Genomic DNA, 28000 nt, shown 5'->3' with positions numbered 1-28000 from the left:
CACTGCTCCTATATGCTTTAGCACCATCCCCTTCTTAGTCTGCTCGGGGTTTGAAAGGAGGAATCTGGATCTAGCCTGGATCTATCACTAGCTAATCCTTCCCTTGGGCAAGGCGCTTAATGCTTGGGTCGTCTTGTCTGAATGTGGCGTCTTATCTGAATATGGCGGTAAAGGTAGCCAAAAGGACGAACTGAGTGAGAGCCTGAAGTGCTCTCATATGCCCTGGCACAAACAAGCAGAGCACTCAATGCTTGCTGTGTCCCCAGGGCTTTCCCTCGCTTGCTATTTCTGCTCTTCAGTCCTTCTAAACCTAGTGCTCGCAGCTTTACATCCGCCCCTAATGCCCACCCCATCCTGATGGGCTCTCCACCACCGACACCACCACCCCTCCCCAGGCCTTCAGCATCCTCCCTCCCGCAAACTCTGGGTGCTGGGGAGTCTGTGACATCACATAGTGCCCTTGCTCCCTAGTGGGCAGGCAGTAGAGTTGCCCAGGCAAGGCTCCTAGCTAACAAAGCCCCAGGTGGTGTTTGCTGCTGTTTTGGTCCCACCCAAAAAGGTCCTCCCGCTCTCCCCCCACCAAGGGTCCAGGCGCTGGAGCTCTCACTACACCTCCCGCCTGATACCAGGCGAGAGGAGTCGCCTGAAACCAGACACCCCCTTTGGAGGCCAAACTGAGGTAGTCGGAAGGGGAAGTGGAAGGGGGGAATTTAACAGCCCAGGGCCATGCCACATGGCTGTGAGGGACTCACCAGGAATCCCAACCATGCCTTCCTACAGAGATCTTTAAATGGGCGAGTATAGCTTTCTGGCCAAATTGTGGGGGTTTTTTGTTTTGTTTTGGTTTGTTTTTTTTTTGTTTGTTTGTTTTGCTTTTGTTTTTGATTTTTTTGTTTTTTAACCCGGAACTACTATTTTATTGTCTTTCAATACTGTCCAATGTGACTTGGAGACAATGGGATCTGGTGAGCCCTCTCTGTCTTTCCATTTGTACAATGGATATAAGAGCACATTTGGAGGGACCATTGTGGGCAGTAAGGGGTGTTAAAGACACATTATAAACTGGACAGCTCGTTCATTTTTACCAGTATCTACTAAACTCTGAGTTCCAGGCATAGGCTAGCACTAGAATTCCATTGTGAGCAAAATACCGACCAAGCCTCTGGGGTTTAGAGTGGATAGAGGAAAAAATATACTTAGTCAAAAAAATCAAAATAATCATGTCAACTTTGAACTAAGTGTCACTGAAAGAGTGTAGTGGATCTGGCTTGGAGGTCAGGGGAGAACTAAGCTGAGCTCAGAAGAATTAGCCTTTGTAAAGTGGGACGCACATTCTAAGCCATCATAAATGCTTGTCTCAAGCCCTACCACTTCCTATATCAACTCAGAGCGAGGATGTACAGGGGCTTGGTCCTGAGCTCCAAGAGCTGTTCATAGAAACAACTCTTGAGATTCTGGTGTATGGAGCCTTTCGTTTCTGTGACTGAACCCTTAGACCACACCAATAAAACCAAATGAAGTAACAAAAATGAGCCCATAGGAGATACTTCATAAACCTGTATCCCTTAGCATTTAGCAAGTACAGGTTGACTCGCTGTTCTCCTCTGAGAGGCGTGAGGTTTTGTTTATTCAGGCAATTATCGGATCGTAAGTGAAGGACTCACTTACTGGATTGTGAGGACTGGGGTTGGGCTCTGGGATGTATAATGGAAGTGAGCCTGCCCAAACCAAAAGCTTTAAGGATGGGAAAGAACTTTACAGGCTGTTGGGCTAGGCTGACAGTCAGATGGAGTGGATCGTCCCCCTACTTTAAAAATGGATGTGAATAGGCTAGGTCATACTGCTCCAAGGCTGAGAAGTTGCATCTGGATGCCAAAGAATCTAAAATTCCAAAAGCTTTGTGATTCAAGAGTGTATGGAACTCCTGTGAGTAAGAGACAGTAAGTAGGTGCAGGGGAATCTGGCCTGAACTTCTCCTGCTGTGTTGGACATTTCTACAAAGGTAAAGCTGCCACCCGCCTTGACTTCCAGGCTTTGAACACTCCCCTCATTTTCCTCCCCAACCTCCCACCCAATCCTGTATATCCAGTTTCCTGAACATCTGTTTCCCAGTCCCTCCCTCCTTTCTCGAGACATGAAGCTCTCAAGTTGTACTCAAGGAACTACCAGGCTTTCCTCTGCAGACTTCCCTGAACAAAGTCCGCTCTGTTCTCTTTAGTTCACTCCTGAAGCTTTTGGCCAGTGTGTTTCAGAACAGAAACAGTACAAGTAATTTTAACAAAGAGGGTTCAACATGACATTTTCTTCAAGAAAAAATGAAGTATGTGGGGATCACTAACACAAGGAGTTACCTTGAGCTGGACCACTCCACAGAAAAGACCAATCGCACAGTTTGTTGGAGAGGGTTGTGGCCGAGGTTCACTGGAGGGATCTTTGGAATCTTTGGCGTCTTTGGGATGCCAGAGAGTCTTACTAGAAGGTGACTCCATGGCAGCATTCAGCTCAGAGCTTCCCCAAAAGGTGTCGGGTGTGTTAGTTATCTTTCCATCACTGTAACAAAGTGCCCGAGGTAATTAAATTATAGAGAGAAAAAGTGGTTCTGAGATCAAGTGTCCCCGTTAAATTTGCCTTCTGGCAGTAGGAAAACATCGTAAAAAAATGGAAAGTTGTGGCAGATCAAGCCACTCATCCCCTGAGCCAGGAAGCAGAGAGAAAAAGGGAGAATCTGAGATCCCATGATCTGCTGGGGGCATGATCCTGATAACCCAAGAATCTCCCTTTGGGCTGCACGTCTTTAAAGTTCAGTCACCTCTCAGTAGCAACTCTTGGGGACCAAATCTTTAACACAGAGACTTTGATACTTACCAAGCCATAGAACAAATAGAACTGCCAGCTGTGGGCACCACAGACATTCACTGCAGCAGCAAGGCACTCGAGAGTTGACATAGAGCAGGGACCAGATGCTGGCGACGCTGTGCTACGAGGTCCAGAGAGCTGGGGACTCTTAAGGTTTCTGGAGTCCAGAAAAGAGACCACATCTGGGAATTGAACTCAGGACCTCTGAAAGAGCAGTCCATGTTCTTAACCACTGAGCCATCTCTCCAGCCAGGAGACCACATCTGAACCATGAAGAAAACTGGCTGCCTCCTCCCATGTCCCTTTCCAGTGCTGTGTACGCACAAAGTCTAACGTGAGGCAGTTGGTACAGGGGGAAATATTGAAAGACCCGCTTCCATTTTTTTTTTAACTGTGACAGAGAAGAATGGCTTCAGAATTGAGAAACAATGATTTGACGGTCAGTGCATCAGGCCCACAGCAGAGTCTGAAGGGTGGCGCTGATACATAGACCGTCTTCTGCCTCTCTGTTTCCTTTAAGATACAAAGCCTTTAGAGGGGATTTTATATTCAGACCTTGAACAACAGATCCAGCCTTAGACCCAGCCATTCCCTCTCACCCACTTTAGCGCCGCGATTACAGTTACTAAATCCAGTGTTTTCTAAAACCTCCACAATGTTTGTCTTCTTGGCCAGGTGAAATCCCTCTTCTCTCTCACAGTAAACATGTTCAATGAATAGTTGCCCGCTACTTAGGGCTGTTCTGGCAGAGAGGAACACAGCAGTAGGCATTCTAGGCTTCCCTGCATCTCAGTTAAAATGTCATCTCCAGTCTTTGGAAATTATCTTCTAACCGACTCCCACTCCTTTGTTCTATCTGGAATGGGCTCCTTGACATCTTCTGTACCCTATTTTAATCACCGATCTTCCTCTCAATTCCTTACACTAGTTCTTAAACTCAGTGTGCCTGACTTCATTTTTTTCCCCTCTATTCCAGTGCTTAGAATAATTCCAAGAAAACACACAAAGTTTGGCTGGGTGGATGGAGTTCCCAGGATCTGGTCATTAAAGCTATGCCCAGGTCTAGCATCCTGTTCTAGCAGCCAAGAGTGCTTCTTCATTAGGGTACCTGCCACTGGGGTGTTAGGTTGCACCCTGCTAGGAAGGGCAGTAGCTGTGTGTGTTAAGTTAGAAAAGAACAGTGCAAGGTGATAAATATGGAGAATGGCAATGGAGATGGGAGAGAGACTTAGCCCTGGTCTTCTTGTTTTTGAAAACTATTATGGGTTCACTCGAGAGCCTTGGTTCCTATACTTTAAGTGTCCGAATCAAGATGGCTGCAGGTAGAGCAGAAGTGGAGTGAACACATAATGGGACAGGGGGATGGTGCGAAGTGTTTTATAGGTCACCAAAGGATAAAGAATATTTCCATCATATTCTCAGAAAAGACAAGGCAAAGGTGACTCCAAATATGGACATCACACCCCTAAATCAGGGGACCACATTAGGCAACTCTAGGATGCATGTGACAGCCTATGGACAAGCTATGCCCGCTGGCCATGGGAGGCCATGATGTGAGCATAAAGGAACCTTAGATCTAAGCTAGGATAGATTGAGGTACCTGTCCAGTTGTTAACTAATGTGGAACTTAGGGCTTGCAGCGGGTGGTACTAGCAACTTTGGTAACTTGAGCCCACAGGCCCCAAAACATCTATTAAAGAAGTCAAGCAAGCCTGATCATAACAATATTGCTGTTGGCATCCAAATGCTGCATCAGCCTGATGATGAATTTGACCCAGTATAGAATGTCAGGCTTCAATAATATAAAGTTGGGGAAATAAACAAAGCTAATATAAATAGGATAGATTGTGGAGCGTTTAAAAACATTTCTTCTTTAGGCAAGGCCTCACCGTGCAGCCCCAGCTGTCCTTGAGCCCCTGGGCAATCCCCTGCTGCCTCCCCAGGGATGGGATGGCAGGCATTGTGCCACCTCACCAGGATTTAATTTGTGGAGATCTTGAAAGTCACGTGGGGTATCATTTTGATTAGAAAAGTACCGAAGACTCACTGAAGGCTTTTTGGAGTGATTTAAGTGGTTTAGAGAGTTGATCTGAGCCAGGCAGTGGTTGTGAGGCAGAGGGAGGTGAATCTCTGAGTTCAAGACCAGCCTGGTCCATAGAGCAAGTTCCAGGACTGCCAGGGCTACACAGAGAAACCCTGTCTCAAAAAAAAAACTGTGGTGGGAAGAAAAATCTCAAAAATCAAGGAGGAGGAGGAAGAGAAGGAAGAGGAAGAGGAGGAGGAAAGAGAAGGAAGGGAAGAAGAGGAGGAAGAGGAGTGGGAAGAAGAGAAGGAGGGGAAGAAGTACGGGGAGGAAGAGTAGGAGGAGGAAAGAGAAGGAGTGGAAAGACAAGGAGGAGGGGGAAGAGGAGGAGGAGAAGGGAAAAAGGAGGGGGAGGAGGAGGGGGGAAGAGGAGGAGGAGGGAAAAAGGAGGAGGAAGATGAGGGGGAAGAGGAGGAAGAGGAGGGGAAAGGGAGGAGGAGGGGGAGGAGGAGGAGGAGGAAGAGGAGGAGGAGGAGCTCTATATGGCAAACTAAGCCTCAGTTGCCTGGCATTGGAAAATTCTTGCTGTTAGAACTCAGCACCCTTTAGCTCTTGTGAGTCCATTTGAGAGAGGTGAAGAGTGGGCACTGCCGTATTCCGAGTCTCCCTTCGCAGGGAGCAACTGTTTAGAATGTGCTTTTAAAAATTAGGACCTGCTCTGACAAATGACCTTTGTTCTCCATTAAGGTGCTAAAAATGAACTTCCATGATGCAAGTGCGATTGTCCAGGATGTCTTAGCCATTTGTGAGAACAGAATAGAATTTTATAATGATGAAATATTATAATGATGAAAAATTTTAAAACCTAAAAATGTTTATATGCTTATATAGTATATATACATATATATGTTCTATAACAACATGAAAATTGAACCAGAAACAATGAGCAGAACTAAAAGAATAGACAAAAATTATATAGACACTTCCCCACACATTTTTCCTTTCCGTTTTTTCTGGAGATTCAATTTTGCTGCATAGTCCAAACTTGAAGCCTTACTGCCTTTATCCCCCAAGTGCTGGAGTCACAGGCCTGTTCCACACTGCCTGGTTCTGATGGAGATCTTACATCCTTCTTGTTATTCATAAAGGAGCGAACAGAAGAGTTAAATCCAGTGTCAAAGGTTTGAGCTACATAACTAACTCTCTGGGTGTCTATGGAACGGAGCCCTCAGCAACTACAGACTTGCTTTCCTTTCCAAGGACACGTAGAAAATCCACAGGAACAATCTAGAGAGACACAGATGGGAGGGAATAGAACCTCAGAAAATGACAGGTAAGCAGCAGAAAGGAGCACAGCTAGGAACTAAGTGGACTTAGGACAAACAGGCTGCCAGAGCCATTCCTGATGGAACGCAGCGGTTCCTGAGGGAGCAATCAATTTTTTTAAAAAACACAATACAGAATCGTGGAAGAAAATATGTCACCAGAAGAACCAACCATTAGATTCAGAAAGGAGGAGACGGTTCACTTACATCTATGAAATTAGTGGCAAGGCAGCCCAGGAAGCTTTTCTAGAAGAGGCTGAGGAGAGAGACACTCTGCAGAGGGAGGGGCATCAGTCGGTCTCGGGGGCAGCCTGTGAAGTCAGGCATGGAAGAAAATTAGATCATTCTAGATACAGTGAGATCAAAAAACAAGCTTTAGAAAGGAACGCAGGTTGTGACTTACTTAATGGAGCTGTGCAAGGCATGTGACACGGATGGTGTTTTTCAGAGATTGCAAAGGGATAAATGCCACAGTCTTGTCCTTTGGGTCTTGTGCAGGATAGGGACTGAGGTGCTGGCAGAGGGACTAGGAGACCTAGGGACATTAAGAGCAGCGGAAGGGACGAGTGTGTAAGTTCACTCTGAAACACTGAAGTCTGTCAGGTAGGAAGCGACCATATCTTCCACACAGTGAGGAGAGTCAATGGGTGGGAAGCAAGCTAGAGGTGAACTGAGAAACCCAGTTATTATTACTGGGGGACACATACTAAGCAGAAGTCCTTAGTAGGTCAGCTATGTAGTTGGTGTGATACAGTGTGTGTGTGGAGGTGGGGTGTTGTAGCAAACGATATTGTAAAACTTGTTTTGTGAAACAAACATGGAGTGAGGCTTTAAGAATTCCCTGGGTTGAATGTGATTGCCGATTATGCGACAGAGCAAGTGTGAAGGGTCAGTATATCGAGCTTAACACAGTAGCTAAGCTTGTACCACGTGGGCCCCTCTATCCTGGCTCATTCAGCTTTGCAAGGCCTGAGAATCATGTGGCCGTCTTAAAATGTCTTTGTTTTGGTGTTCTCGTGAATCTAACAGTTTGTTCGTAAACCTAACAGGTTGTTTAGAAATATTAAAAGCTCTCATCACCCTGCCGACCTCAGCAAACTACCTCAGTCGGTTTAGACTAGGGCACGGCTGCATCTCTTTAGGAGAGGCCCCACCTTTCCCCTCCCCCAGTGCCTGCCCTGGGTCATTTGGATTTTTCACGTTTGTTCCTCGTCCCTCCTACTTCATCTAGATGGTAATGAAGGTGTCCTTTTCGGTCAGTGTGATTATCTGGAACTGTTTCTTTGTGATCGAAAAGTTTGTACAAACTGTCAATTTGTCTAGTAATTTCTTCCAGGAGTATGAGCGATATTTTACTTAAGCCATAAAAATTAGCTAATTGTTCCCCTAACAACCAGCATTTTCCCAGATTACTCTGTAACGAATGTTGTTTTTATACTATATAAAAGCTCGTCTTTTACCAGAAATTGATTGTGACAGCTCCCAGTAAATCTCTTTTATCGCGTGATGCTTCCTAAGACAATGAGGCGCATTTTAAATCACAAGTTCTCGGCGCTTGACTTAGGAAAGATTTCTCTACCAACCCTGCCCCCCTTTTAATGTCACAGCATACAGAAAATACTCATAAGGCATACTGGGTACACTGTGGGGCACATGACACCCTGTGATACCCCAAACCCGAGTAGCAGAAGGAAAGAACTAACCCCCACAAGCTGTCTTCTGACCTCCCCTCATACAGGGACACATGCTCACTAACATGTCCCATACACACACACACACAATTAAAATTTAAGTTTAAAAAGTTAAAGATTATGGGGTTGGGGATTTAGCTCAGTGATAGAGTGCTTGCTAGGCGCAAGGCCCTGGGTTTGGTCCTCAGCTCAAAAAAAAAAAAAAGTTAAAGATTTTCCAAGTTACTATGCCCCTGAAATGCTTTTCTGCCAGTCTTTGGAGTTTAGGATACTAGTTATGGTCTGACTAAACTGACCTCTGACCTCTAACCTCTAACCTCAATTCTCCTTCAAACTGTGTTAGTAACCGCTGTGTTTTCATACAGCCATTGCAATTTTTATAAGTTCACTCTAGTGACTGAAACTGCCAAGCCATTTTTTTTAAGTCAGTAAACTAATAAAGCTATACTCTGATAATCACTGATTTGTCAAAACAAACAATTCTTTTGTCATCTCTAGAAAAGAGGAAGAAACCAGAAAACTCCTTTGGGTGGGTAGCATGTTAGGGACACAGCAAAGAACTGCTCTGTCACATACAATCACATACATGCAAATGGAACAAGCGTGGCCTGGATTGTATTATTAACATTCTTTTAAAGTGGAATTCATAGCCACAGGTGCACGAGAAGACCAGGGTGCCTATGGGAGCAATTGCAAGCATACAGACCTCTTGGGGTTCAGAGAGCAAGGAGCAGCGTGAGAAAAGTCCCAACTTCTGTCAGGTGGCTCTGTCTGCTCAGACAGTGTCTGGATGGCATCCAGAACGTCTTACTGTCTTCTGTGTCTACTCCCATCCTTACATCGTGTGCAGTTTGTTTGGTTCTTCTTGGCAGGACAGTTGAAGCTCTCCAAACATCGCTAGTGCCTTAACCAAACACAGATCTTACAGGGCCATCACGCTGCACAGAAACCTCGTGATTCAGTACACATGGAGAGCATCGTGCGTCTCCTAACAGTGCTGGTCCAGAGCTGCCCTTCCCCTGTTCCTTTTGGGTCCTAATGGAACCTAATGGTTCTATTTGGTCCCAATATGTGCTCATTTCTCAGACAGGTTATTACAATGAGAAACTCTGAGGTGGGAGACATCTTGGCTTTATTTCCTGGTCATGTGACCATCTCTTCATTATTTGACCTCTGGATGGTTTAAACCACCATTGTCCAATTGTCACAGATGCTTTGGCAGGTTTCTAAAGCAGTGGTGTTTCTAGTGCGGTTATGGAGACTTCTGAAAGGGCCTGACTCTGGAAGGGAGGTATATGTGTAGTCAAAGCTGTTTTGGTGACAGTACAGTCGTTATAGTCCTCCTTCACTCTGAAAGTGCATACGGAGATTCCAAACATGGCGGGATACCGATAGGGCATGAAAACTTAACTCTTTATTAAGCCAGACATTGGGATACTTGGGGGAGAAAGAGCGAACATTGCCACTCTACCTGTAAATGTTTCCATAAAACTATGCTATTTACGTTAACATCTCAGAGGTTTCTTTCTATTTAAAGTCTAAACTTTTCAGTCTTGTTTCTAAAATAGTAAATGCTGATAGACTTAAACCATGAACAAAGGAAGTTGGGAGGGAATAGTGGGGGTGGGAACGGGGAATGGGAGTAGAATTGATCAAAAGACATTATGAAGTTTTCAAACAATAAAAAAAAATGTAAGAACTTACACACGTGAGGTAATTTTTTAAAAACAATCCTGATCCTTTGGGGACTGGCAAGATGGCTCAGTAAAGACACTTGGCTGCCAAGGCTGAGGCTCTGAGTTCCATCCTTGGGACACACATGAGAGAAGGGAACTGACTCCAGTTGACCTCTGACCTCTACAGGTGCACAGTGGCACATGTGCCCCGCCCAGTAAATAAATACATTTCATTCACAAAAGACATCGTATCACTTGAAAGTCTCTACTAAGGCTTGGCATAGCCTACCTGGCACAGGCTTGTTCATTTCCTATTTTCCCCAGCATTAGGCTTACAAAAACTGAACAGGGAAAAGAATGTAAATTTAAAACAATTCTCTCTAAGTGAATTATGTTTCAATTACTGAATGGTTTGTGGGTCTTTAAAAAGTGCTGAGCTAATTAATAAAATTATATATACATACATATACATATATACATACATATACATATACACATACACATACATATACATCCTGAAAATCCAGAGTCTCACACTACTTGGCAAGTGCCCTACTGCTGAATTTAATCCCCAAACCCAAAATTATTCTTTACGGCAGGAAAGTGTGTGTGAGCGATCAAGGCGACTGTAGACTTTGGGCTTCCGCAAACCAATTTTCAAAGAAAGTCAAGTCAAAGTTTTTTAAAATCTGAACATTTAGTAAAGGGGGGACATTTAGGAAATGTTAAATATAATTATTAAAATGGTAGTATTTAATATAAGAATTTATTTCAAGAACCATATAATTAAAATACTTTGAAGTTTTCTAAGATGTTACAGTCATAGGTTTTGTTGAATTGATTGTATTTTCATTTTTGTTTTTAGAAGCAAACATGATACGTAATTTCTTTTTTTATATAATTTTGTAGTTATATTTATGTACAGAAAACTTAGTGTACATCTAACCCAGTTTAGTGGCAAGTTCTTTAGCCTTTGCCTTTTCCAGCTTGGCAATGTGAACCACAGACTTAGGACCCAGGACGTTGCTTCCCCAGTGACGGTGGATCTCGTCATATCTGTCATTACAATGGGTCCTAATAGCTTCCACCAGCCTAGTCAGAGCACCCTTGTCTTCCAAGTTCACCTGTGTGAAGGCAACAGTGGTGCACGTCTTCCTGTGGACCAGGCACCCAGCCTGGCTTTTCCCTTGACCGTGCAGTAGGGCACCCCCATCTTTCGACAAAGGGCAGGCAGGAAAACCACCAGCTCAATGGGGTCTACATCATGGGCAGTCACCACCAGCTGAGCCTTCTTGTTCTCCACTAAGGTGGTGACTGTATTGACCCCTGCTCGGAGGGCAGGCGGTCTCTTAGTTGGGACGTCCCCTTTGCCAGCAGCTTTCTTCTCAGCACAGGCCAGCAGCCTCTGCTTCTTCTCCTGCTTTGTCTCTGGCCTGTACTTGTGGGCGACCTTAAGCAGCTGAGTCGCTGTTTGCCTGTCCAGGGCCGGGGGAACTGGTTGATGGCAGGAGGTACAGTGAGCCACTTATAGAGGATGGCTCTTGGCCACTGCAGCCTGACATAGCGGGGCCATTTGACGAAGCGCGTGAGATCTCTTTTGGACTGGAGTGCTGAAGTTCTTGGGCCTTTTCTCAAAGGATTGGCCACTTTTTTGGCCTCCTGTTTCTTGACGACGTCAGAGCTGAGGCCACCTTCTTCCCCTTGGCCTTCTTCCCTTGCTCTGCTGGAGGAGAGAGATATGTAATTTCTATCAGCAAAAAAAAAAAAAAAAAAAAAAAAAGTCATTAAAAAATACATCATATCTGATTTGAGATTAACATCAAAAGCCAAAATAGCCAAGCATGGTGGTTCTGTAATCTTGGCACTTGGGAATCAGAAACAGAAGGAGCTTGAGTTCATGAGCAACCCAAACTACTCAGTGAGCTCTTGTCTGAAAACCCAAGGATGAGGGATGAGGCTCCCCAGTGGAGCCCTACCCTGTGCAAGACCCTGTGTTGGATCCCCAGCACAAAAAGCCTAGAATAGGGACATAATTTGGTCACAAATGAACCAATATAAACTTGATTAGAGACAGAGAACGATAGTTTCTAGAAGCATGTATTTGGTTGCAAAGGAAAGAAATGTGGAAATTCAAGAGCAAATTAGAAAGACTTTGAGACGCATATGCGCGGAGTTTGACACTGTGATAATAAATACATTGCAGTTAAAGCAAAAATCAGATTTACAGGGACGGTTTTATTGTCACGTACAGCAGGGGAAGTCCTCTATGGGTGCCTGGCGGCAGGTGTTACACATAAAACTTTAAGCACGAACAAGTGCTGAAAACCTGGAACCTTTACTAACTGCCAAACAGCATCCAAATAGAATTTCAACTACTGTGCGCTTGTAAGTGGCTGTAAAGTTTGTGTCGCTATAAACCGTTTACAAGCGTCATGCACGCGCTGTACACCTGTTAGCCGTCTCCCACACTCACTGTAAGGAGCTCTACATTAGTGAGTAAAAGACGCAGAACGGGGTTTAATGCAAAATGGGCACTGCTGACACTATTTGCTGCTACCCAGGCTTCCTAGGAAAGCCTAGTAGGGGCTCAGGATGAGCACTGAAGTTGTGTGAGTTTGAATAGAAGAAAGAGAGGCAGTTCAGGCAGCAGTAACTGCCCACGGGAAGAGGAGAAACAAAAGGTATCATACATTGTAAATGTAAATCCTTAGAAAGTGGCCCCAGTGGATGGCGTGAACAGTAATAGCAGGAAATATGTAGTTTAAAATTCGTACAAATTAGGGTACATGAGAGATGGCTCAATGGTTAAGAGCACTGGCTTGTTCTTCCTGATGACCCAGATTCAATTCCCAGCACCTACCTGGCAGCTCACAACTGTCTGTAATTCCTGCTCCCAAGGGATCGGACACCCTCACACAGACACACACGCAGTCAAATCACCAGTGTACATAAGATAAAATAAAATTTCATGGAGAACCTTGACAGTCTGGTTCTCAAAGCTGTTTTGCGAGCAGGGCTTTCTGGTCTATGAAAGGCAATCAAGACTGTGGTTGTGACCATGCTGGGTAGGATGGACCAATGGTTGTGACCATGCCGGGTAGGATGGACCAATGGTTGTGACTGTGCTGGGTAGGGTGGACCAAAGGTTGTGGCTGTGCTGGGTAGGGTGGACCTGAAGTGAGGGTGCTGAGGAAGAGGGTACACAGTGGGTGAGGGAGAGCTGGACCAGAGAGGAAGGGTGGAGATAGGGAGGAATGAACTGGAGACACAAAGGGACTGCCAATGGGATTCAGTGGGACTCAATAGACTGGAGAGAATGCGGGGCAAACCCAGTACTTTGAGGCCACGAGGCTTAAAGATGGGCCATACTGGGTTCAGATAAGTTTCATGGACTGAGGCTGTGACTCTAGAGTGGAGTGCTTCATAGCATGAGTGAGACCCTGGATTACACACACCATGCTTACACACATGTGCACATGTGTGCGCACGCGCACATACACACACAGAGAGAGAGAGAGAGAGAGAGAGAGAGAGAGAGAGAGAGAGAGAGAGAGAGAGAGGAGAGAGAGGCAGAATTTGGGAGGGGAGCCCTTAATGAGATCTCCAAGAAGATACCAGAAAGGGATAAACTCACATGGCAGGGATATTGGGGAACGATTGCTAATCCTTATTTATGGGATGGAGTTACAGAAAGAGACTGGGGAACAGTGCTAGAGAAAATAGGGACCCGAGGAAGGGGCGCGACACCAGCAAGAGGGTCTCAGCAGTAGGGACCCAGCAAGCAAAGGCTGGCTTACTTAACAGGCTGCTTCCAGGTGCGTTCGAGCCTCGTCATACTGTGATAAAATCCCTGACCAAAGCCCCCTAAGGAATGAAGGGTGGGTGTCGACTTCCTGTTTGAGGAAGCGCGTCACGGCAGGAGAAGCACAGCTGTAGGAGCACGTGGCTACTGGTCACGTGGTATCTTCAGCCCGGAAGCAGAGAGAACTGGGCGCTTGTGGTCAGCTACCTGCTTTCTCTTTATGTCACCTTGGGCTCCCGGGTCGGGATGGTGCTGCCTACAGTTAGGGTTGGCTTTTGTACATCCTCAACCTAATCTAGATGGTTCCTCACAGACGTACGTGTCTTCAAGCTGATTCCAGACCCTGTCTAGGATCTAGATGATATCAACCATCACACAGATCATTGCAAAAATTATATTCCCTTTTCTTGGTTTCATCATATATAGAACGATATCTACCTCTGGGCTGTTTTGAGAATTAAAAGTGAAAATATACTTATAATATCTAGCATGATTGTTGACATAAGACACTCAAGGATGTGACTGATTACTTTTAAGAAAACAATAGAAAATAAGAGGAGAAAATGAAAAATTTTAAGACTGAGCACCAAGGAAAGATATGAGGAATGGGGGAATATACTTGTAGATGTTCGGTGGGCTTTGATCCCAGCACCCAACGAAGAGGCGTCCTGTGTGTACCTCAACTCTCTGAGCTGGTGGAGGCAGGATAATCACTGGGGCTTACTGGCTTTCAGCCTCGCCAAGAAAATGTAAGCCCCAATTTCAGGAAGGAAATTCCTGCCGCAAAGGAATAGGGAAAAGTGACAGCAGAAGACATTGATGCCTGCTTTAGGTCTCCAGGAATGCACACAGTAGGGCAAGTACCCTTGAATGCATGTGTACACACACACACACACACACACACACACACACACACACACACACACTTTTTTTTTAAAGATCCTATCAAAATAAGTAAAAGTGGCAAAATAGTGTAACCAGCTTCTTGGTTCCTCAGAAAATGTGGCTGAACTTACCTTGTGACCCAGCCAGCCTACCTCTGCTTACATACCCAAAACCTGAAAGCAGGGAATGATTAGATATTATCCACACATGTTCATAGCAGCACCAAAAATATCCCCCAAAGATGCCAACGGCCTTTTCTAAGTGCTCATTGACAGAGGAATGCATAATCCGAGTAACCAAACAGGTGCACATATTTACGGAATGGCAGAAATAAGATAAGTGATCTAAGGCACTGTCGTTTACCAAATAAAATAAGTTTGATTTGCCATGTGGATCTTTTTCAGCCTGGATCTTTAGTTCAATCACAGAGTTTCCCTTTGGTGAGCATGAGATAGCTACTGAGCAAACCGCAGTGTAGACATATGGAGAGCCACGGAGCAGTGTGCTGAAAAAGATGCACATGGCAATCAAACGCTATACATTTTACCAGAGTAAATTAAGATACACAGAAATAAGATAAGTGGTCTAAGGCACTGTCATTTACCAAATAAAATAAGTTGAAAAGTCATCAAAAAAAATCGCAATGCTGCACTTGGTGGTGGATACCTGTAACCCAGCAGCTGGAGGTGGAAAGAGGAAGATTGGGGCCTTAAAGTCACCCTCAGGACAAGTTTAGGGCCAGCCTGAGCTACATGAGACCCTGTCTCGAAACAAAACAAAAGGAGCTTGCAACAGTAGCTATGGAAAACATGGCTTCCACATTTAAAAAAAATGTGTAATATAAATATAGCTCTAAAGGCAACCAGACACCTATGCAGCTAGCATCTGGCTTAAACCTGGGAAGTTGCTAGTAGTCTCAAGCCCCCTCTCCTGTCTTTCTGATGACGTCCCTCTCCAGTCTGGAAAGTTGCCAACTCCGGTTGCCATTCACCTCTCCTAGTCATTGTTAAAATATTTAGGGGGAGTCAAAGCAGTATCCTGGTTTCCCATGGGCACCCTGAGACTCCCCCATGGTGGTATACTTCCAATTCTAGATATTTGTCACCCCTCGTCGTCATTATTATAATACTGAGGGGGATCCCAGACAATGTCCTGTTTTCCCTTGGGTACCATGAGATGCCCTGGTGGTGATGGGTCTCCATGCTCAGGGAGAAGAGCAGGGCAATAGCCAAAGCGTTTATCCAGATAAAGGAAATCTTTCTCTAAAGTGATTTACCTCAAAGTCTCTCCTGTCAGTGGTAGCATCTGAATCAACTATTGCACAGGTGGTTTTCATCTTCCTTCTTTCCCGTCTTTGTGAGCCTTTCCAGATAGGACTGTCCCTAGAGTTTAAAAACCTGGTCTGTTGATTTTTGTACTGAACTGGCACATTTAAGGCCTTTTATTGTGATTAAAGATGAGCATGGATTCCTTGCAACCATCTTTAGTCCACATTTCCTAGGCTTCCTCCCCAACTCCTGTTCTGTTTTATTTTGGATTGATAAGGCTTTGGGGGGGGGTGGGTTATTTTGTATTCAAACCCCGTTTCTCCTTTTTACATCTATAGTGGTTACGTTTATGTCTTTTATAACCTTACTTTTATATTAACTTGTGAAAAATGTTAGTAAAATGTAGACATAGTTGGCTTTTTATGAGGTCTAAAGTTAAACATTACTCCCTTCTTCCAAATAAATAAATAAATAAGAACAACTAGAGAGTAGTGGGATGCCCACAGTCTTTTCTTCTCAGGGTTTCCCAACTAGGCATGGCTGGTGTTTATCCAAACTTAGATCTTGCCCCTGGCTTCCCGCTCTTGGGGCCCCAACCCCCAATCTACGGAGACAGCTCTCAGTGTGCATCCCTACACACAGGCTGATGTTTCCAATCTGGGTTCTCAAACAAAAGACGTTAGCCCACACCAAACATAGTTTCTTTTGTGGGATCTCGAGTGCATGCCAGAAAGGGAGAAGAAGGGGTCTTTCAGTTCAGTCTTCTGCTTTTAGTGGGCCAAGTCCTAGTCTCCCCCTCCCTCTTTGAGCTGCCATCCATATCCAACATTTGAGTTCTTTCCGACCACATTTGCCTCTGGGTCAGCTCACATCCTTCGTGTTCCCTATATTGCATTCTGTGTCACTTGTATTGTGGCGGCCACCCACCAGAGAAACCCACTGCTCAGACATAGGTTTAAGCCAATAAAAAGTCTTCTAGACTAGCAGAACCTCCAAAGAGTGTTAATGTAGGGTCTAGAGGATCTCTTATTCAAAAAAAAAAAAAAAAAACTTACGATTCATGGTTGATTACGACTCAAAATCCTCGCGTTCTGTTTTGTCCTGCTTGTAGGTCAAGCGATCAATGCCTCAGACAGACAAACAAGTATGCATCCCACCGGAGCTGCCGGAGCTGCTGAAGCAGTTTACCAAAGCTGCCATTCGAACCCAGCCTCCCGATCTCATTCAGTGGGCGGCCGAGTAAGTTGTTTCTTTCAGAGGGCAGGGATTGGGAAAAGAGTTTATGGGAAACGGCGGAGGTTGGCAAGCCCGCAGTCAGGCACTATAGACAGGTTTAGTAGAAGCGAAGTCTCTAAAATCCAGGCACAAATGTTATTAAACAGAGTGAGAGGAGATGCCCTTCCCTAAACTAGCCAGATTGAGTCATAACATATGAGGACAGTAGGCCACATAGAATCAGTTAGCTTACCATGTCAGCTAGCATATGCCCACCCAACCCATCCCTGAATCCTGTCTGCTTTTCTGGCTGGAAGGGGATTAGAAATGTGGCTGGCAGCTCAGCTCGCCTTTCCCCGGTTTACACCTGCAGCTTGTTTTCCTTCTAACCGCTAGATGGCAGCAGTACCCCTAGTGGAGCGGTGCGCCATCCCGCAGGGAGGAGGAGGTGGGATCTCTTCAAGCTGGTTTCCTCTGATTAATGAAACACCTTCCTTCATGGCTGTGGAAACACATACTTGGGCAAGACTAAAGACACTTTGCACCCTGTCTTTGGGAAGAAAGTTATTTTCTTTATTGATTTCTTTTTTAAACTGATCTTTCCCCTCTGCATGAAGATGCCCGAGGTCACGTAAGGCTTTCTGGGAAAGGCTGCAGAGCTGAGTGAGGAGGTCAAGTCTCAAGTCGCTCTATGGTGTGCTTACAGCACATTGGGCTCCTTAAAGGGCCCCCCAGAGGCTGTTCAGTGGGCGAGCTTGCATAACAGGGGCCGACTTCACCACAGCATCTTTACATAGAAAGCCTCTCAACTATGAAATTGCTCCTTGTAAGAACCGCATACCTGCTGGAAAGTGGACGGCCTGGCTTGGTGCAGGGGATTGGGAGCTAACAAGACCTTTTCTAGCCGTTTTCCTTGCTGGATGATTACTTCCTTAGCGGTGCCTCTGAGAGAAGATACCTCAGACTGTAGAGGGGAGAGACTGAGGAAAGAGAACCTCCAGCAGGTGGTAGAGACAGGCTGTAAAGCCTTTCTGAAGGCTTAAGCTCTTGGGTTCCTAGGCTGAGCCAGGAGAGAGCTTTTCAGAATGGAAGGAAAGAAACACAGCGGTCTCTTTATGCAGCCTAACGGAGCTGCTTTGCCTAGTCATGTATCCTGTGTCATTTTCTATCTTGAATTGTACACATTACCTCCAAGATTGGACTTTAATGTCAGAAGGCTAATTTCATTTGGCATAGTCAGACAGATTTTGTTTTATGCCATATGATTGCTTAAAACCGCATTTTAATGTCCGTGTGCTGTTGCATTACCGAAAGAAAAATGACATTTCTTGATATTGTCCCTGACATTTATGGAGGGAAACTTTCCACCATAGTAACCTCCTTGCTCCATAGTGTATGATGTGCTATAAATTTTTTAGACATCCGTGTAAGATCAGTTTGTACTTCAACTGCAGTGGGGGAAAAAAGCATGACTTAACATTCTCTATCCGGTTTAGACATCAAAAGCACTTACCAGATCGTTTTCTGTGGCTTACACTCTGGTAGTGTTTTAGCAGATGGAATGCCGTCTAATATCTCCCAGATAAAATAGGTAATTGGTTCATAACATGCAAGGAAGTCCTTCCCTATGTCCCATCGAAGAAGAAGCCAGCTCCCTGGCATCAGCGGGGCATATACTGATTTGTCCAGAAGCAAGCTTCTGTGACAGCCCGAACCAGTAAGGCTGCAGTGATGGAATCATTCACGGGCACAGAGAATGCAAAGATTCAGAGGACTGAGTCCATGGTGTGGCTTCATTCTCTAACCAACTACACTAGCAACTCCAAAGCTGTTTAGAGTGCCACATATCCACCCAGGCACTTCTGTATAATGGGGGAGGTGGCAATAGTACTGCTGTCCCCACCATTTTCAATCCCCTCCCCCCATAAGGTCAGACCACATCTCACTCTGGGGTTGTCCCCATTGTACCCACTCCCACCCAAACACTGGTCTGTCTACAGAGATTGCCCATGTACTAACTCAAAAGTGTCAAAGTACTTCTGCAGCCGGTCCTCCTGAGGACCTCCAGTCACAGACCGGAAGCTGCTGTTGTGATTCCTGTCTCTTTAGTTCTGCTTGCTTTGTGTCTCAGAAATGGGCAGTAGTTAGCGCTATCCTGTAGACTGGCCCTAAAATGGACTTCTATAGGACCCCCCCCACACACCCTGTGTTTTAATACTACCCGATGGTGAAGGGGCAGAAGTCTGTGACTCAGGAGAAACAAGGCTTTGGGTGGAGACACCCCTGGCATCATACTGCTCATGCCCACTCCCAGTGGTTGCTGGCTTCTGTCCTTATCATGCCAATCTTGACATAGGACTTGACCTATCTTTCACATCACCCCCAAACAGAGTCCACCCCACAAGGCAGTAGCTCACAGCAGGCTTGTCTAACTGAAAATTCTGAGGGAAGAATGAACAGGACCGCTCCATCAGCACCATATCATATCTGCCCCTTCCTTGGCAGGCCTCTCCTCCTGTGCCTCCTGGAGGGCCTTGCCAGCCTTTCTTCCCCTTGCTGAAGCCTCCCCACCCCCACGGGCCTGCCTACCTCAAGCCAGAAATGCTTCCTCACTCCCCCAAGAACATTCTATCTGCTCCTATCTACATACAATCACAGTCTTCACACCTTCCAAACCCACATGACTAGCTATCCTATACGTGTCCTAGGATCTCTCTGTCTATAAGATAAAACACTAAGTGGAGGCAGGGTGTGGCTGAACAAGCCACAGGTAATTAACGTGCCAAGTTCCGTTGGTTGTTCATTATTCTCAGAGAGAAATAACACTTCTTTATACCCTAAGCATTCTTCGTTCCTTAAAGTGGAAATATCAGAGACTTTTCCCACTTGCAAATAAACTAAACATGGCTAAACACTGTCTTTTATCTACTCCCTTTCAAAAAAGAAAAAGGAAAGCAAATTCAGAAAGTATCCAGGGGCCACTGGAGCCTGGGACCCTCCTCTATCCCTGTCCCTTCTCTCGCAGGTATTTCGGGGCCATGTCCCGTGGAGAGATCCCTCCAGTGAGAGAGAGATCTGAGCAAGTCCCTCTGTCCAACTGGGCTGAACTGACACCTGAGCTGTTGAAGGTCCTGCACTCCCGGGTAAGGATGGAGATGCTGTGGAAACCGAGCGGGTTAGATCAGGGGCAAGCGTGTGCCCACCAGGCAGCTGGCTATGAGCACCGCCCCCCACCCAGAGCTGATCAAGTCCTGGCCGCAAAGTGGGTCTTTCCTTCAGAGAAGCAGGAATCACTATGAAAGAGACTGACTCATTGGGCTGTCCTGGGGTCATCACAGATTCCCCCCTCCCCAGATCTCAAAGAATATTCAGGGGCTGGGTACAATGTATATTGCCTGTCCTAAAGGGTGTCAACATCACGCTAATGGATCCAGACCATGAGAGGTCTACCTCAGGCTGGTGTAAAAACAACACGCCCTACAGGGAAAACCTTCCCCACATCATGGGAGTTTGCCTGTGAATGGGAAAAGGTGGACTGGCTTGAGAAACTCTGTGCTTTGGCCAGATCCTGGGATACAGTGGAGTAGTATGCTGCCCTACATTAGGATACAGGATAGGGGAGTCTTGGGCGACTCGGAACCCACTTGACCTTGGGTTCAGAGGCCCTGGCAATATGTTGGAACCTTAATGGGGCACCCACACCCTTACTGCATCCTTAGCCAAGGGGAACCATCACTCCCCTTCACTCTTTAACTGCCAAGTCTTCTGTGGAGTGAACCCAGCAGAGCTCTCAAGGCCGTGGGACCTAACAATGTTAGATACCCATATCTAAACCCTATAGGTCGGCCATAGGGTGCCAAATGTCACTTTTGTAGAGACAGGAAGGACACACATGAGATTCAATACAGAGACCTATGTGTAGTCTAGGAGAGACATTGCCATTAGAGGTCTCTGGCCAGCCTCGGATGTCCCACCTGCCTTCTACAGACAACCTAAGAACAAGACTAGAACCATAAAGGCATCGTAGGAAAATAAGATGGGCCCTATGCCTGAATCTCTCTCCCATAATTCTGACACTGGGAGTTTAAAATATGAAACTACACCACGGCACCACAAAGACAACGGTCAACCAAGATTCTCTGGCCTCTCTAGCTCCCCGTTCCCTTCCTTGTGCTAGGAAAACCAGGAGCGTCTTGCTTGTGGCCCTCATGTGTGTTTTGTGTGTTCCCTGTCCCGAAGGTTGGTGGCAGACTGATCATCCACGCAGATGAGCTGGCCCAGATGTGGAAGGTGTTGAATCTGCCCACAGACCTGTTTAACAGTGTGATGAACGTGGGTCGCTTCACAGAGGAGATCGAGTGGCTGAAGTTTTTAGCCCTTGCTTGTAGCTCTCTTGGAGTTGTAAGTGAGCTTCTTTTGTATTGTGGGCCAGAGGGTAGAGAGCTGTGGAAGGCTCAGTGGCAGACAGAGACTGGTCTGGGAGGGGAGAGGCCCCCTGTCCAGTTCTTAAGATACCAAAACCAAACTTCAAAATGTCCCATCATTTCCCTCTGGGCCTGGAAGGGGCCATCTCTCTGTACCCATTCAGCTCTCCAGAGATGATAAAAGCAAAGCAAAACAAACCATCAAACCCCTGCCTTTTGGGCCTCCTCCCGATTCCTAAATGGAGGTCATTTCCAGGCTCAGCAAGAACTGGGAGAAGGAGGCATGGCTAGCATTGGGCTATGCCAAAAGCTGGCCGTGGCTTTGGGTTATTTGTGGCTTTCAGCCATTGCCCTTGGATTAATTTTCACTCTGTTTTGCCACTTCATTGATGAATTCAAGCTGTAGAATAAGGCTTGTTTATTGGTGAGGTTTAGATACACCTAGAAGCCATATTGGTAGAGAAGGTTCCAGGGGTGTTCGGTCTTAGAGAAAACCATCAGTAAACAGGAGTGGACATGTGTCTCAGAGAAAAGGAGAGCAAGATTATTGTTTTAAAACAATGTTAAGGGGCTGGGGATTTAGCTCAGTGGTAGAGCGCTTACCTAGGAAGCACAAGGCCCTGGGTTCGGTCCCCAGCTCCGAAAAAAAAAGAACCAAAAAAAAAAAAAAAACCAATGTTAAAGGAACAGAAAGAGAAGGAGAGACTTTCCAGAATCATCATCGTGGACAGAGTAAGCTCATCCCAATTCAGGCCTTTTCCAAGTTTGACATGTTTGAAAATTGGAAAAGCCATTTTCCTGCTTTGAAGGACAGGATGCTGAAATTAACTTTTATGTGCATTTAACACTGAGGTGTCTGAGTGGACTCGATCTTAATCACTAATAATGAACGAAAACGGGTCAGCCGTGCCTTTTGAAAGCAGATTATTACTAATTACTAAAGCCCTGGAATTTACATAAAAGCCAACAAGGAATTCATTGCCCCTGCTCAGCCAACGGGGATGGAAAAGTAACTTGTATCGCACAGCGCAGCCAAAGCACGATCTTGGTCTTTCTTTTCAAATGTCTTTGGAACATGGACTTGGCATTTTTGTTTCTGTGTAAATTTAGAAGAAATATTATAATCCGAAATTTCCCGTGGGTTTCCCCTGCAACTGGCATTATAATCATTTCTCCAGAGGAAAGGAAAGGAGAGACTGTTTGTGATTTTTTTTTCCCCATTCTTTCATAAAAACATTCTCCAAGGAGAAGAGGCAAATATAACAGGCGAATGAGCTGTCAGCCAGGACTGATGTGTGTCGTAGGTGGGGGATGGGGGTGGGGGTGGGGGAGGGGGAGGGATCCTTAAGGATAGTGAGAAATCACAAAAGAAAAATATTTACAACTCTGCACACTTTATTATTAACAGATACTCTGAGACTCTCCCCCTTTCCCTCTCTCCACCTTTCCCTTCCTTCCCCTCCCCCTCCCCCTCCCCCTCCCTTTTCCCCTCTCTCTCTCTCTGTCTCTCTCTCTCTCTCTCTCTCTCTCTCTTTCTCTGTGTGTATGGGGGTGCATCCTGTAATTTAATCTATAGTTACTCTGGGGAGGGGGGGATCTTGTAATTTAATCTCTAGTTAATTCTGACTTTGATCTACCTCACCTTCAAAAGATAGAGTAGGGAAATAAGTAGGTTTGATCCGATCTTAGAGCAAAGGAAAGGCCCTCCACGGAAACCCCGCCTCTGGGTTTCACCTTGCTCTTTTTCCCCCCAAATGTAGCATCTGACTGTTTTAGGAGAAGGCTGAGATGGAGGAATCTGATGTTCTCTGGACCCGTAGGCTTCACTGGGATGCTGCTGTCCTGTCATTCGCTGTTTGTAGCTTAAGCTTCTGCACCTCTTGGATAGGACGAAGCATCATAAGGCTCCCGCTGGCTCCTCTCAGGTCTCCCTGGTGCTGACCCCTTGGTGTTTTCTGTACCTTGTCCTCTCTGCTCCCTGGCTTCGGTCCACTCCTAGCCTCTCACCGCTGTGTAAAAGGCTGAGTCATCATCATCTTGTCCCCATAGCTCGCAGTAGCCCGGAGTGACTTTGGAAAGCCACATTCCAATTCCCTTTCTGTTTGCACATCATGTACCTGGCAGGCTTTGTCTGATGTGCCTGCCTTCCAAACTGGGAGGAAGCCATGCAGTGAGCTGCCTCTTACCTCATCCCCTCTAAAACGAGGAAGTCGGATCAAGTCTCCTATAAGGTCCTTTCATCTCTAACAAGCTATCCTATGTATTTGCTTCCATCCAAACCTTCTACCCTCATCTTTCCGTCAAAGACTACCCAGAGGTAAGCAAAGGTGCGGGCAGATACAGGAACCGATGCCTACACCCGCTTGTATCATGCTGGAGCTTCACTGTGGGGCTGGGCAGTGCTGCAACCAGACAGCTTGCATTACCTGAACTCATATATTGAAATCTTAAGTCCCGAGCTGATGGTAGCATGAGTGGGACCTTCCACCATGAGAGAGTAATCCTCAGGCATGGGCACTAAAGAATCTTATAAATGGGGGTTGAAAGAGGCTGTTTGCTCCTCCCACCATGTGGGAAGACCGTGAGATATCCCATCTGTGAGGAACAGGCCATTGCCAGCCCTTGATCTGGAACTTCACCTTGAGAACTATGAGCAATAGGTTTCTGATTTGTATTGAATCTCTGAGTCTAAGACGAATTATTATCGAAGCCCAAGCAAACTCAGAGAGTCGAGGTATCGCCATGTTGAGGGCTCGAGTTCCATTTAACCCATATGACCTTGTAGACCAGTCCTTTGCAAGCAAGCTATGGTCTTTGACCATCTGGAAAAGCAGGTTTTGCTCCTGTTAGAAGATTCTTCCAATCTCATTTGCACAGACACCCAGATACACAGACCATAGCCAAAATGAAATAAAATAATTTTTCTAAGTATTATTTCCTAGGATGTTAAAATCTAAAGGCTCAGATGAATAATCACTAAACGTTTAAGGTCAAACGCAGTTCACGGCCTGCAAGGACTGTGCTATCAACTTACGACAGGCGAGGTGGTCCACAGAACAAAACGGTATTGTCTAACAGTTCTGGAGGCCAGATTTGAGGCCTCCTTTGCTGATATATGAGGAGCTTCCTTCTGTGTCAGCCTGAGTCCGCACAGCTCAGATCTCCTTGCCATACTCTGCACACCAGGCATGCTGAATTAAGGTCCGTCCTAATCATTTCATTGCAGCTTAATTAGCTTTTTACCATTGCTGCTGAGTGACATTTTGATTTGGTTTGGTTTTGTGACAGGATGGCCTTGCACTGTCCATCCTCCTGCCTCAACCTCTTGAGAGCTTCAATTGCAGGCATGTACCATTTCGTTCATTCCTATTAAGTCTTTCCAGTCAAGGTCTCAGATTCTAGGATTTAGGACTGTGGTGCCAGTAAGTTTTCAGGAACTCCAAAAAACCACCAAGGGGCAGATTCCGATGTAATCGCATTAGGGTCTCTTTATTACAAGCTAGGGCTACCTGTCAACCCTGACAGCAGGACAGGAAGGCAGAGCCACAAGCCTAGTTTTAGGCAAGCATTTATAGAGAAAAGCAGACAAGCAAGGGGGTTGTCTTGTGGGTGGGGGGTGGGGGGCACTATGGCCTTTAACCTAATTGGCTGGTGCTGGGAGCCAAACCGTAAACTTAACTTCTGCTTTTCTCTTGATTGGTGGTTGTTAGGAAGTGAAGTGCCAGGGACAGACTTGCAACCTGGAGGTGCAGATCTGTTGGGGAGTAACCTGGAAACTGCTGCTAGGTGCGGATTGTTAATTAACTGGAGTTCAACCTTAGGTCAGGTTCTCAAAGATGGTGTCTGAAACCAAAAGATCTGGTCTCTCAGGACTTCAACATAAGAAATTGAAGGGAGGATAGTTCATCCTTTAACAGCACCCTAATTATCCTCTAACAGCACCCTAATAAGAATAGGATAGCATAATGAAGAAGGAGGATAGAATTACTTTAGAGAAGTAGGAAATGCTACGGGCAGAATTAGGGAACTAAGCACACACACTCACGCTTGCAAACATCCTCCAAACCACTCCTGTGTTGATCTTGTCACACACTTAGGCCTTCCCCTCCTAACAACACGCATGCACACGCACACACACACACACACACACACACACACACACACACGCACCCACACACACATTTTTATAATGTTTATTTTCCTGGAGCTCCAGAAAACTGTTACAAAGGCACAAACCTCAAAATTTATATTATATTTTGATATATATCCAAACAATTTAAACAATTGTACATCGAAGATCCTATTTCATAAAATGTTTTTTAAATGGAAATAAAATTTAAATATTAATTCAAAATGAATAGCCATCCATTAGGTCAAAAGACATTTAAAATCACTGCCGTTCAGTAAAACGGGCTCTAGGAAGATGAGGCAAATTTACTCACATCCTCTTAGCCCTTACAGTAAAATAAGGACCATGCAGACAGTCGTCATATTCAAGGAGGTGATGACAGCTGAACATCCACAAAGTTGCCAACGAAGGGGACCTCCCTGGCCAGTCGTAAGAGGACATATAGCAGCTGCTTAATTACCCTAGGACACTTAGCTCTACTCAGGACTAGTTCTTGACTGATTCCTGGAGGATGTATATAAATCTTTACATTGGCAGTTTTAGCAAGCCAGCAAGATCTGTGCTGTGTGTGTGTGTGTGTGCGTGCGTGTGTGTGTGTGTGTGTGTGTGTACAAAAAATAAGTCATTTTTTTTCTGATGCTGTGATAAAACTCTGACTATCGTCAAATTGGGGAGGAAAAGATCTATGTCACCTTATACTTCATGTCACGGTCTGTCATTGAGGGAAGTAAAGGCAGGCGCTCAAGAATAAACCATTGGGGGCGCTGGAGAGGTGGCTCAGCGGTTAAGAGCACCCGACTGCTCTTCCAGAGGTCATGAGTTCAATTCCCAGCAACCACATGGTGGCTCACAACCATCTGTAAAGAGATCCGATGTCCTCTTCTGGTGTGTCTGAAGACAGCTACAGTGTACTTATATATAATAAATAAATAAATCTTTAAAAAAAAAAAAGAATAAACCATGGGGGACTGCTGCTCACTCCATAGCTTTTGCCAATAGCTTTCTTATATAGTCCAGGGCCTCCCCACCTAAGGATGGTGCCACCCGCAGTGGGCCTTCATCAGTTAGTTATAAAGATAGACATGCCCACAGGCCAATCTGATCAAGACAATGTTTCTAATGAGGTTTCCCCTTCCAGGTAGCTCTAGGTTGTATGAAGTTGACAATAAGAACTTACCAGAAGAGTGATATATTTTAGATGATTTTACTTATGTTGTTCCCCATGAAGAAACATTTTTATCTTATGGGACTTCCAGTCCAGAGACGTACATTTCTCTTAACTCTTCCCGCCTGCTATGGCTTTGCCCCAGACATCTTTTTTTTGGGGGGGGGGTGTGGTATAATATATAGCTAATATATATTAGATATAATAATATATGTAGATGAATTACCTCCAAATTTTAGAAGGCAAGATCGGAAGACAATAAGAAACATTTCTAATTTTCTCTTTTTTTTCATTTACTTACTATGCATGTGTATGTACATGGGCAGAGTCAGAGAACAGTTTGAAGGAATTGATTCTCTTCTTTTAATATAGGAAAAAATGAGGGCTCTACTAGACTTGCTTGGGAAATACTAAGTTGTACAGAACAGAGTTAGTTAAAGGAGTGCTCCAGTTCTCTTGTTAGGGAAAGCATGCCTGTACCAGGCAGGCAGAGTGACCCTGGCTAACAGACACCTGGGAAAAGCAGCCTCTTTGTCTTGAGTAACATTTTACATTGTAAATCTCCCCCATTCTTTCAAAATAACTAAAACGTGCAACATGTTTAATTACTCACAATGTAACTCAGGGCCATGAAACTAGGGAAGCTGATGGAGATTTCTGGGAGCTCCTTTCTGTGCATTAGCCAGGACTATATTTGTGCTATGACGTCCTCTGAGTGATCTCTCATTGGGAAGGCTTGTTAATTCCCTAACCCTTTCAACCTGTGGTTCCAGAGAATTAAACTAAGGGCATGGGGCTCATGCCCAACACCTTTTCTCACTGAGCTATCCTACTGGTCCAAGATGGTGCTGATTTTGTAGGGTGAAGAACCAATTCTCCTTTGAAGAGGTTACTCTAATTAAACTTAACAAACACCTTAACATATTTAGCAGCCTACAAATTGAATTTCCTCCAGGAAGAAATAGGTAAGACATTTATTGGCCAGTATATTTAGAATAAATTGACTGATACATGTTAAGCTCTCTAGGCTCTTGGGCCATCCTCACACCATCTCACCTAAGTGATAGTTTTGTTTTCTTTCTCCAGTCTAAATGGATCTGAGGGATCTAGCCTGGAAGAGTGACTTTCTCCTCCTTCTGTCTTATGGTTTTCTAGACCATTGCCAAAACTCTCAAGATAGTGTGTGAAGTTTTATCCTGTGACCATGATGGAGGACCACCCCGGATCCCTTTCAGCACCTTCCAGTTTCTGTACACGTATATCGCTGAAGTGGATGGGGAAATCTCTTCATCCCACGTTACCAGGATGTTAAACTACATTGAACAGGAAGTGTGAGTAACCTCTCAGATGGGAAGGAACAGTGCACTGGGCTGTGGATCTAGGTGGTCCGGAGGGAGGCTGCTGCTGACAGTCCCTGTCAGATGATAGCTTCATCTACAGCTTTTAATTTTAAAATGATGCAAAAGCATTTGGATTCAGTAGAAACTAAATTTCAATCTTTTAAACATTGATAGAACATCCTCGCTAGCAATGTTTGCAAT

At 45.3% G+C, this 28000-nt stretch overlaps 1 protein-coding gene across 2 annotated transcripts in view; it reads left to right on the top strand.

Annotated features, from left to right (window-relative positions):
* The first annotated feature begins 528 nt into the window (after positions 1 to 528).
* Ropn1 (rhophilin associated tail protein 1) overlaps positions 529 to 28000 on the top strand; it is a 29292-nt gene continuing 1820 nt past the window's right edge. Inside the window, exons 1-5 of one of the 2 annotated variants that reach the window (NM_001025628.1) lie at positions 529 to 679; positions 16638 to 16765; positions 19767 to 19884; positions 20981 to 21142; positions 27615 to 27790. In NM_001025628.1, coding sequence (NP_001020799.1) covers positions 16650 to 16765; positions 19767 to 19884; positions 20981 to 21142; positions 27615 to 27790 — 572 coding nt within the window. In that variant the 5' untranslated portion in view covers positions 529 to 679; positions 16638 to 16649. Of the gene's footprint in view, positions 680 to 1605; positions 2003 to 16637; positions 16766 to 19766; positions 19885 to 20980; positions 21143 to 27614; positions 27791 to 28000 lie in introns of those variants that run through there. The other variant, XM_006248431.5, reaches the window with a different exon arrangement.

This window comes from Rattus norvegicus, chromosome 11 (assembly GCF_036323735.1).
Source record: "Rattus norvegicus strain BN/NHsdMcwi chromosome 11, GRCr8, whole genome shotgun sequence".
Classification (NCBI taxonomy): Eukaryota; Metazoa; Chordata; class Mammalia; order Rodentia; family Muridae; genus Rattus; species Rattus norvegicus.
Note: the sequence above shows the minus strand (reverse complement) of the source record. Positions and strands in the feature narration are given on the sequence as shown.